Source organism: Cryptomeria japonica, chromosome 8 (assembly GCF_030272615.1).
Source record: "Cryptomeria japonica chromosome 8, Sugi_1.0, whole genome shotgun sequence".
Taxonomy (NCBI): domain Eukaryota; kingdom Viridiplantae; phylum Streptophyta; class Pinopsida; order Cupressales; family Cupressaceae; genus Cryptomeria; species Cryptomeria japonica.
In genome coordinates, this window is record NC_081412.1 from 265,142,532 (window position 1) to 265,154,637 (window position 12,106).

At 35.1% G+C, this 12,106-nt stretch overlaps 1 protein-coding gene across 5 annotated transcripts; it reads left to right on the forward strand.

The window, feature by feature from the left end:
• The first annotated feature begins 4,152 nt into the window (after positions 1 to 4,152).
• Positions 4,153 to 11,220, forward strand: LOC131066505 (hydroxyproline O-arabinosyltransferase NOD3). Of its 5 annotated transcripts, none has more exons than XM_058001279.2 (12): positions 4,153 to 5,181; positions 5,343 to 5,465; positions 6,457 to 7,134; positions 7,598 to 7,665; positions 7,865 to 8,066; positions 8,389 to 8,486; positions 8,630 to 8,699; positions 8,902 to 8,973; positions 9,546 to 9,659; positions 10,245 to 10,319; positions 10,413 to 10,509; positions 10,709 to 11,220. In XM_058001279.2, exons 3-11 carry the CDS (start codon positions 6,697 to 6,699, stop codon positions 10,476 to 10,478), a joined length of 1,203 nt encoding a protein of 400 aa, XP_057857262.1. In that variant the 5' UTR covers positions 4,153 to 5,181; positions 5,343 to 5,465; positions 6,457 to 6,696; the 3' UTR covers positions 10,479 to 10,509; positions 10,709 to 11,220. The 5 variants fall into 5 exon arrangements, with proteins under 5 accessions (XP_057857262.1, XP_057857261.1, XP_057857259.1 ...); XM_058001278.2 differs by having other exon boundaries at positions 5,343 to 5,460; XM_058001276.2 differs by lacking the exon at positions 5,343 to 5,465.
• Positions 11,221 to 12,106: the final 886 nt, after the last annotated feature.

Sequence of the window (12,106 nt, forward strand, 5' to 3'; positions counted from 1 at the left end):
ATTCATCAAAGATCTTCATCAAAAGCTTTGCTGATGAAACCCTCGCCGAAACCAGAAGCCAGGCTTCCAAGCAAACAAGATAGCATCTGATCACCAGACCAAAACCAACTTATTGAATATGAACACGAATATCATGAGTAAGCCAATTCTATAACCAAATCATACCAGAGCATACCAGATCATGCCGGATCCAAACCAACTAGAAACTACTCAACCTACAGGGATTAGAAGGGTGTCGGTAAAGCATCCAAACAACTAGTGTTGGCATCAATGAAAAAACATCAATGCAACACATAATCAATTCCACCAAACTGCCAACACAAATTGGATCCAAGGGATAAGAATTATGCCAAAATGAACTGGCTACAACATGGAGACAAAGGGACCGAATTTTTCTTCAAGATATTAAGACAAAAGGAAGCCAAAGAGAAGATTGAAATTTTTTGAGAAGATGACAAAATTATGGAGGACCAAGAAGAAATTGAGGCTTTCCTCCATTATAACAGAAACCTATTAGTATTGAAGGTAATACCTCTAAGTGTCAAGAGGCTAGAGAGCTTTGTAAGAAACTTATGACAAACAAGCTTTCAAAAGATGGCTCAAACCTCCTCATGCAAGCTATTACCCTAGAGGAAATATAAAAAGCCATTAATGTTCTTAACAATGATAAATCATCAGGTCCCAATAAGCTCCCGATGGAATTTTATAAAAAGAATAAGAGTTGGATTAGTGAAGATTTGTTGCAAACTTACTTAGAAGCTCTCCAGAAAGGCTCCTTAGGAGCTTAAATCAACAAAGGTGTTATCAAAATATTACTCAAAGATGGTGATAAATCTCTCATCGAGAATTGGAGGCCAGTCACCCTTCCAAATGTCTCCTATAAGGTCCCAACTAAAATTATTTTTTTGAGACTTGTAGACATACTCCCTAAGTTTGTGAGCAATACACAGACTAGCTTTATCAAGGGCATATATATCTTTGAAAATCTCCTCATTAGTTGGGAAGTGATGAATTGGGCTAAGACCTCCAGTAAGAATGTAGTTATATTCCTACTAGACTTTTGAGAAGGCATGTGATAGGGTAGAATGTAATTTTTTGATCATGATGCTAGAAGGCTTTGGCTTCCCTCTCAATTTTTATCAAATGGTTTAGACACTCATAAGAGATGCCTTTGCTCAAATTGAGATTAATAGATCTTGTACTGAAATTTTTGCCCTTTATAGATCTATTAGATAGGGCTGCTCTCTTGCCCTAGCATTATTTGTCATAGCATCTGATGTTATTTATTACTTATTCAGAGACTCATCTATTTCTCCAAAGGTAAAGGGCATATCAGTCCCTAACAAGGAAGACCTCCTTAATATCCAATTTGCAAATGATACAACCCTCTTCCTTGAATTAAATGAAGAGAATTTGGACTATTTTCTTAAAATGTTTAACCTCTTATGTGATGCATCTAGAGAAAAAATCTCTACTACTTAAGTCTATCATGTTAGGGTGTAGAGATGATCTCCCCTAGTGGTTTATCAAACATGGTTTTCAATGAGGTGGCCCTACTAAAAAAGCAAGGTACCTTGGTATACCTTTTGGAGTAAATCCATGTTTGAAAGACATGTGGCTTTGGATCAAAGGCAAGATTGACCACAAGCTAGGGGAGTGGAACAAGTAGTACCTCCCTTTAGCCGAGAGAATGCAAGTATGTCAAAATATCCTCTCCTCTTATAGCCTATAGTATGCTTTGGTATGGTTATTTAGTAGCTATCAAATTAATGATATATAGAAGCGTATCAGGATTTTTCTAAAGCTAAGCTTATTTATAATTCTCTTTTCAACAACTTTGATTTGATTTCTTATATTAATCATATATGGCATATATGGAATGTTCTAACAAGAGTTGGTGAGATGTTTTTTCTAATCTATGGGACAACAACATTGAACCCAAGAAGGCATGCTTTAGATGACTATTCTTACTTCATAGACTGCCATTTAAAAACATATCTATTGGCATTCATCTTTGCAATATTTGCAGAAAACTAGAAACCATTAAGCTCATTTTTTAAAAAATGCTTCATTGCAAAAGAAGTTTAGAACTACTTTTGTTCTAGTCTTAAGGAATGACACAACATTGCTATATGTTATGAAGTTATCTCTTTTGGCTTTTGCTTATTAATAAAATTTTATGGCAAATTTGGATTCTTAGGAATGAGGATGAGTTTCAAGGTAATAGAAGGTTGCTTACCGAGTCTCTTAAAAGACTCATCTTTCATAATAAATTGCCATACAGTTTACAATCACAATCAAGATTTTAAGACAAAATTTTGAGAGGTTCTCATATGACCACACACGCGTGCACACCAATGAGGACTACAAGCTATTCATTAGAGGTTTGCAAGAATTCATAAAAAGAATACAATGAAGGAAAAATCTAAAGGAGACACACAAAGACAAGAAACCAAAGGATCTTAGGGACAAGCACAAGGGGATAATATTCTTCATAAACCCAGGATGCTGCTCCAATATAGAGGTGATAAACTCCAACAAAGGCATCTTAGACATTGAACCTCCAATGGGATGGAGGAACATAGAGGAATAAAGTGAGAGCACGAATCTATAATAGCCTTTATGTTTTTTATTGTCACCACCTTTTTAGGTTATGGAACAATTCATCGATGACAAAAATCAATTTAAATAGGGGTTCCAATTACATCCCTGTTAATCTTTTGTGTTGTCAGTCAAACATGAATGGTGTCTTGTGTGACAACTAAAAACTCTATTTTTTAATTCTTTTTTGATGACTGAATAATCAATCCTGGTATTGCATCTGTTATAAGTAATGCATTATTTATTCACTATCTTTAATATTAAAAAAAGACTAGAGTAATTGAAATGTCCCTATTGAAAGGCAATGCTATGCACAAACTATTTTATTTCATACATCAAACAATTATCAAATTTTCATAAATAATATAGATATTTTAAAGTGTGTAAGTGTATGTTTTAGAGACTATGGTAAACATGGGTTTCTTATGGATCTATTGCCCTCTCTCTAGTGATGCTTTCCCTTTGGATCCCAGAGGGTAAATTTATCTACTATCCACTTCATCAACCCAAGGAGGTAGTTAGTCTGACAAAATATATATCAAAATATATCACTAGAACATAATGTAAAACATTCGTTATAATTTTAATGCCATTCAATTTCATATGAATGTCAATTTAAAACAATACCAAATTGATATTATACTTAATTATTATTAATTTTAATTGTTCATGCACCAAGTTATGGCATCATGATCAAAATGAAAAATAAAAATATACCATAGTCTAGAGAGCTTAAAAAATGGGTGTGGAACTATGTGCATTACTTTATCACAATTAAATTAATGAAATAATATTTATAATTTTTTCAAAAAGAATCATTTATCAAATTATCCAAAATTAAATTACTTTAAATATTGAATCACACCTCCAAAATTAAATATAAAATAAAAAACAATCAATTTAACTAATTCGCTCAACAAATTCATTAACAAACCTCAAAATTACAATTAAATAATTATCAACTCACCCATCAAATGAATTGACTACCTAATCATGTTCACCTAATCCACAAATTGATTGCCCCTCTCCACACATTTACCAATCATAAATCAAACCCATGATCTATAATTAAATCTCCTATCATTCATTTCTCCTCAAAATTTGCTATAATTTGAAGCCTAATTCTTCATTCATAAAAAATCTTGAATTAAGCAAATATATATCATCCAAGAACATAAAAACAATCATTGATGCTCGAATAAATTTAAAAGAATTATAATAAATTTCTGATTTGCATATTTCCAAAGACAAATTCAAGGGAAAAAGCAAGGCCATAATAGATTAAATCACCTTTTAATATGGGAAAGGATCATAATAGATAAATCATCTTTTAAATATTTTAAATTTTCATATATATATATATTTTAATTGTAAAAAAATTGAACTCAACACCTGTTTTCTCACGTATGATCGTACCCAATCCAAAACATTTGCATGACCGAAAAAAAAAAAAAACTGAATAGAAGATGAGGTGTTTTTAAGCCCAAAAAGACACATGTCACGGAACAAAAGAAAACAAAAAATTGTAAACGTAAATCCAAAAATAGTCTGCAGATTTCTCTCGTTTGTTTCGGAATGCATTCTCGTGTTTTCTGTCATTAATATTCTCGTGTCTGAAGATTGGCTTGTGGCGACCGTTTCTCCACCTGTGAAAGGAAATTTATCTAATCTTCCCACTTTGACTGAGCTTTTCCATTGCTAAAAATCCAATTAAAGGCATCTTTGAAATTCCTGCTTCCCGCTCTCCAAATTTACAGAGCTCTCTGTCAATGGCAATTACTAACGACATTAACAGTGCTTCCCGATTAAGCACAACGTGCAGAGGCCATAAGAAGTGCCTATCTTAGCTCCTCGATTTCGGCATACGATTCCCGATCAGACACGTGTAAGTATGATGCAGACAAAACCATCAGGTCTTTAGCGTTTTCTGCCTGATTTTGTACTTAAAACCTACCCTCGCCAAATGAGAAATATTGTTGTACCGAAACATTGAAAATGGTGGGCAGCGGGCAGTCACATGGGGTTTAAGATTTGCCCCGGAGGAGAGACGTCAAGAGCTGCATTCCCCAAGCTGGGAATAGTAATCGAGCCGTACGAAGGGTTAGGATTTTGCGGGACCCACAGGCCACAGGCCACAGTCTACAGCCTCGGGGTTTAGAGCCCGGTCACATGTGAGACGCTCGGACATCCCGGGAATAAGCCAAGGTCCACCCAGATCCGGATCTTAAGGGGGGAGGAGATAGAAGCCGTTGAAGTTTGAGCAGATCGAGTCTTGTTTGCCGTGGATGGGACGAAATGTGCTCGAGCTTTAAGCTGGGTTGCGACTTTCCTTCACTGAGATGTCGTGAACAACCAGTTGACCATGGAAATAAAAGAATCTGCTGCCAGTAATTGGCATCAGCGACTCAGCTTTCTCCGCCATTTGCAGGCAGTCTGTCCGTATTGTTCATCAGGGGGATTGACTGAGATACCGATGGAACAATGTCTAAATATGGGAAAACATTTAAATTAGAATGTGTGTAAAATTTATGAAGCGGTCGCGAATTTTGACGGATCTGCCGATGAATTTTGACTCTAACTGTACGTATTTTTTGGCTCTTTGATGATCTTATTTAATTTATTTGTCTGTTTTCCCTAGGGATTTAAGGGCAGAGCTATTCAATTTGAGCTATTCGATTAGAAAGAAAATCCTTTGGCGGTTTAGAATGTGTGAAATTTGTTTGGAACATTGTTAATTTTAGCCCTTTTTGGAATCTGGTGGGGTTTTATGGGCGTAAGAATCTTCATCCGTTCAGACGCGACAAGTTAATGTGCAGGAGAGCTTTTATGGCACGAACTACCTGCGTACCTGCGTCTTCAGTTAGGTTGTGCACTTTAATGATATATGATTAAAAAGGGAAAAAGGAAATTAATCCTCTCAGATAAGAGTGAACTTGCTTTTCATTTTATGCTTTATCTCGGAACTTTTTGCTTGTATTTAAATCTAGACTTTTGATTGTTCGTGTATTTAATTGTTTTAGGAACTTAAATCTTGATTGGGGGATGTCGGTTTTTTTTAGCATTTGTGATACTATTCATCAAAAAACCTTTTCGTGATGATTAAGATTTTGTTAGGCTGAAGTGTGTTTTAAAAGTTATGTTTTGTTTTTGATTTGATCTTTTCCTTCGTGTTCAATTAAAACTTTTTGCAACTGGATTTTATTCAAATATTTTGCTTTAAAGTATTGTTTCAAGAGCAAAATTTCAATCTTGAAATAAAAACTTTATAGGCTCTTGAATCCGGATTGGCTCAATGACGCAAATTTCTCTTGCCTCCAAATATTTATGCTTGACGGTCCGTGTGGATAAAATGTGTTTGTTTTGAATGTGGAATTGTCATATTTTATGATTAAGGCACTTCAAATTTGTGCGTTTGGTTAGTGTTGGAGATAATTTGTTTGAATTTGAATTGTTTGGTCATATTTTATGGTTTGCGGTTAAATTCTAGGGTTTTCAATGTTCACAGTTTTGTTGTATAATAGTTTGAGCTTTACTTGATGATTCGAGTTTGATTCTTGTCAAATAACGAAGGGAAATAATGTTCGTCAAAACTGATGTTCGTGGCAATTTTATGACTTTCTTGTGCTGTCTGGTTGTCCACATTTGTCCACATTATAATTTTTTTGGTAACCCTGTCCTTCTGATGTTAATAATTGTAATTTAAGGTTTCCTTATGATGCCCGAAATTCGCTGTGCTTCAGAAGGGCTTCTTGTAACTTAAGATTTTCGTATGATATTTGATGCTTTAGATTTCATTTTCGTAGAAATATTAGGCAGCAAATTTACAGAGTACTGACTCTTTTAATAATTATACAGATTCTAATATGAAACCTTGCTTGGAGTGGCGGTGACAGGGAAAGTTTGAACTTTTAGGTCAACATAATCAGTTTTAAAATTTTCGGCTAGATAAGGACCTATCTCGATCTTGTTTATTTTAGCCTGGGTTATTTTGACGTATTGATTAGTGACTTATCTTCTCAAGGGGAAAACAGAGGACGTTTACTCTTAAAAAGAAGAAAATTTTGAAAGAGGAGATCATTGAAAATATAGAAATTCATGGCGAGGGCTACACTCCCTTTCCTTTTGTTAGTTGCTCTTGTCCTGTTTATTGCAACTTACAACACGGTCACCATGATATTTCGGCATAGTGTTGAAGGAGGGCATGGTGTTGACGGAGGATATCCAGATCCAGAAATTGCAAATAGAGTGGATAGAGAGGATCGGCCATCATCTTTTTCGGATCCAGTAATAAAAAGGCCGCCAAGAACGGAATCTTCTAAGAGGATGCCTTTTCATGTTGCAGTGACTGCTACTGATGCTCCGTACAACAAATGGCAGTGCCGTCTAATGTACTATTGGTATAAGAAGTTTAAGGATCAACCAGGTTCTGAGATGGGAGAGTTCACTCGAGTGCTACATTCTGGAAACCCCGATGATCTTATGGATGAAATTCCAACTGTTGTGGTGGATCCTCTTCCGCCTGGATTAGATCGGGTATGATGTTCTAGCCTAATCTCATTACGATTTAAAGTATTCCAAAGGTTTGCTGTGTTTTACAGCCATGATAATTTTGTCTTTTGCATCGTAACAAAAGGTTTGATTTCAGCTATAGTCTACTTGCCTTAGTACTAGAAGTTAGATATACTTTACATCGCTGTAACCTCATTCTTTCAGCCACTTAGTAGATGGAGATAGCATTGTTGTACTTCCCATCTCTTCCTATTCTTGTTTGCCCATTGTTGTACTTATCTCTTACCATCGTTGTATTTCTTATCTCTTACTATTGTTTATTTTATTCTTCTATCTTCATCTCCTTCCATGTGTGATGTTGTCACCACCTAGAGCAATATGTCTTATATAGTTGAAAATTATTTTGCATTGAGGTTTCTCTAGTACTATTCTTCTAAGATTACGGTCGTTATGCTATTGATCTTTAGTTCATGGTTTATGGATGCAGGGCTACATTGTGTTAAACAGACCATGGGCCTTCGTGCAATGGTTGCAAAAGGCTACAATTAAAGAGGAGTATGTATGATTGCTCCCAAGCATTGAAAATTTGTTGGGTCATGCCGTTTTTCGTGTCTGAGGTTGAATAACTATAGAAGTACAGGAGTTGGATGATATTCCTTAATAACGAAAAAGGCTGTTCTTTTACATTTTATGTTGATTCCTGACCAGAGAGTAGGAACAGAGATAACTCAAGTCTCTTAATAACATGATGCAGATATATCTTGATGGCTGAGCCTGATCATATATTTGTTAAGCCTTTGCCAAATTTAGCACGAGATGAATTTCCTGCAGCTTTTCCATTTTTCTACATCAAGCCCACTGATCATCCTCAATTGGTACAGAAATTCTATCCTGCATCAATGGGGCCTGTCACAGACGTGGATCCAATTGGAAACTCTCCTGTCATTATAAAAAAGGTACTATTTCTGAAATTTCTGCTAATACAACTATAATAGAATGGCAAGTGGATGTAGGGTTCTTCCACTGCAGTTTGCTAGCAAGATTTGCCTCAGAGTCAGTCCACAGACAATTTACTGTATGAGATGTTATTAGACAATTCTTGATCAATGCGAAATTAAATGATGGCTTGCATACCATTAGATATTTCTCAGCTGATTTCATCTTCCTTTTTCAATTTTGAAAGTGGATTTTTGGGTTTTAAAGTTTTAGCTCTATCTTGTGTGGTGCTAAAATATTCTCTTATATAATCCCAAGTACTGATTAACTTCTTTGTTTCAGTCTTTACTGGAGCAAATTGCACCCACATGGATGAATGTTTCACTGAAAATGAAGGAAGATCCAGAAGCTGATAAAACCTTTGGATGGGTCCTTGAGATGTATGGGTTTCATGTCAAAATAGTCACTTGTATTCTAAAGATAGGCATGCATTGGATTTTATGAGATAAGCATGTTGACTAAATGTGCTTCATCAGCATTGTTTTTTTCTTGATCAAAATTCAAATGATGTCCATTCTTTCAGGTATGGATATGCCATCGCATCTGCCTTGCATGGGGTACAGCATATTCTCAGGAAGGATTTTATGATTCAGGTTAAAGTTATTTCATTTCTTTCTGCTAGTTGTGTTTGCTAAATTAATATTGGGTGTTATAAAAGAATTTACTTTCCTGAAAATTGGAAATATTTATACATGCATGAACTATCTTGAAATAATTCTTATAAGCTTCTAATTTGTTGGATCAGTCCCTTTTTGCGTTACTAACCTTAAGTTGCTTTTAATGTTTTATGAACAGCCCCCGTGGGATTTGGAAGTTGGAAATAAGTATATCATTCACTATACGTATGGTTGTGATTATAATATGCAGGTACTTTTACACATCTGATTTATCTGACTGACCTTCTGGTACCTTTAATGTGTTATGTGACTACCCCTTAGGTATTTGTTATGTGTATCTTTGCTATCTTGGAAGTCAGGAGTAGATCATTCACTTTTATACATCTGATTTGTGTGCCTGACCTTCGGGTAATTTCAATGTTTTATGTGAATACCCTTGAGGTACTTTTTATGTGTATCTTTGCTATCTTGGGAGTTGGAAAGAAGTGTATCATTCACTATACATTTGGTTGCAATTATAATTATGAAGGTACTTTTATACATCTGATTTATGTGAGTAACCTTCAGGTAATTTTAATGTTTTATGTAAATACCCTTGAGGTACTTTTTATGTGTATCTTTGCTCTCTAAAAACTTACCCTTCTTCTAAATTCAGCTGTATGTGTATGGGGTTGGGATCTGGCATTGATATTTAAAAGTTCAATTCATATAGCACAGAGAGTATGGAATCTTGATATTTTATTGAACTGCTTGCATGCATAGGATTAATATAGTGGTCCTCCTGCTACTATGTGGTGCTTACTGGTACTAGTTCTCTTTCAGGGGAAGTTGACCTATGGAGTTATTGGAGAGTGGCGATTTGATAAAAGATCATACCTTCGTGGAGCTCCACCAAGAAATCTTACCATGCCTCCACCTGGAGTTCCAGAAAGTGTGGTAAGTTGCATGTCATTTCTCAACAATCAACCCGATAAAAGAATAGGTGATCTCTCTAGCGGTTTGTTTTTCTGCTGCCTTTTTTTGTTATTGTTGTGCTTCATTTGATTGATGATTTGACTTATGACAAATTATCTTTGATGAGGAATGGTTATCTAAAATTGTCAACCTCTTTTTCATTTTAACGAATTCAGTAAAAGCTGTATGGATTAGTCTTCAAAACAGTTTAAGAGAAGATTACATTTTTGTTAGATTATAGGGTAATTTGTTTTTTGATGTTAGCTCTTTCCAGTGTTCATCATTTATATAAGAACAGCTGAACTACACTCCCTTTGCTTTTCACTCTCTGCGATTTAAGTGTCAGTTTATGCTTCATTTTTGTATAGCCGATCATGGATAGTCATTGAAACACTTGTATCAGAAGATAATGTATGTTCATTGTTTGTTTAATTTTCTCAAATGATGAGGTTGAGTGCTCTTGAACCATAAATCTCATTGTTTATTCTGTTCACCTGATTAGTTGCCTTTGTATCCTCTAAAATAATGTCAAGCCTAAATTAAAATGTATGGATTTTGTCAACACAGGTGACTTTAGTAAAAATGGTAAATGAAGCAACTGCAAACATTCCAGGTTGGGAAAAAGCAGTCTCAAAAGATGAGGTTGAGTGCTCATGAACTGTAAATCTCATTGGTTCTGTATCGTAGAAAATGAATGTCAAGCCTAAATTAAAAAGTTTAATCTTGTTGACACAGGTGAATTTGGTGGAAAAGGTACATGGAGCTGCCAAAAAAATTCCAGGTCGCAAAGGACAGAGTTGACACACTATGTTTGTGCAATGTACAATGGGAGGTATGTTTCTGATAAAGTTTGTGACAGACATTTCTACACGTTAATTTTCTTTCCCTCTTATGTCATGGTTTCAGAGATTTGTGGTTGTGGTTGTGGTTGAAGTCTATTTTTCTTTTTATGATAAAGCTTGTGACTGCATTTATTTGGAAAGAGAAAATTATGACCTGAGGAACTTATCCATGTCTTGTTTTTTAAGCAGGGATTTGATTTTCAATTCAAAATTCGGATAGTGTTCTTGGCACCAATTGTCAGCTCTGGATGGTGGATTTGTTTATTCAAAATTCTTTTAGCAATGGATATAATCTGAGCAGGTACTGCTGCTATGTATATCTCAAAGAAACGACTTGTAGCATGTTTAATTAATATAACTAGGCATTAGTTGAGGGACCCTTCACCATGGTGCCGTCCTTTGTCCAAAGTGAGGTGATTGTATCCCTATTTGAGGTTGAGGTACAAAGTTGAGAATTCCAACAGTGGGCATTTGACCGGCTATTTTTGTCAGTCAATCTTGACTTGACTTTTTGAGAATGGAATTTGTTGAGTTTGACCAGTCCCTAGTTGAATATTATAAGGAAATATGCTAAAAGTCGTGATTATTGAAGTTGGTAATATGCATATGACAGTTGGAAATATGGTTCATGTTTATTTCCTTAGCTTGAAGTTCATGTTGGTCCTTGCAATTTAAAGCCTCGGGTATATTTTCTTCTCACTGTTCCGTATAACTTATTAAGTCTGGGAGGCAAATTGCACTTTCTTCAATGAACTTTTCATATTTAAACAAACATGTTTTGGACCGGGCTTGAGCAAAGCTGAACTGGAACAGTAAAATTTCACTTTATCTAGAAGTTATTGATAGTAAGCTTTCTTAGCAGAGAAGCTAGCCTCCACTACATTCCTGACCAAAAGCATTTTAATATCAATATTGGGAATATTATTTATTGCAATGGTCAAAAGTTTACTAAGGGAAAATACTGCCAATAATTTGAAATATCTTTAATGGATTTTGATTATAATCTATCTTTTGAAGAGGATTACCAGAAAGAGCTACTTGTCCATTGCGCTGATAGAATCCCTAAGTGTAGCAATGACTTGTATTTTTCTTATCAATTGAAACTGTTTTTTGAATCAAACAGTATAAAGAATCCTATTTATTTGCCAGCCATAATTGTTAGAGTTTGGGTATTTCTTACTTGTAACAGGATGTTTGTCAAAACGATTACAAAATCATTACAGGAGGAACTGGATATATAGAATTTTTTTTTTGCTAATAGAGTTGAAAACTTAAACTAAGTACTCCTAGAAGATAATATATCATTTGTGGGTTAATTTTAAATCTGCTGGTAGAAAAATATAAGGAGATGAGTTTTCCAATTATTTTACAATCAGGGGCCATACTACTACTATGGTTACCATGGAATCTTTTTTATGCATTGCCAGTGCTCAGAAGATGTGCTCTTAGGGTTCTGGATGGTTTGAATTTGTTACAAGGCATCTGGATGTATTTTCTCTGGTGGTTGAAGGCCAGAAGAAACGAGGGCAGCTAAATTGCCAAGCATCCTTATGCTTTGTGACCCAACTTACTGTTACTTGGTGATGA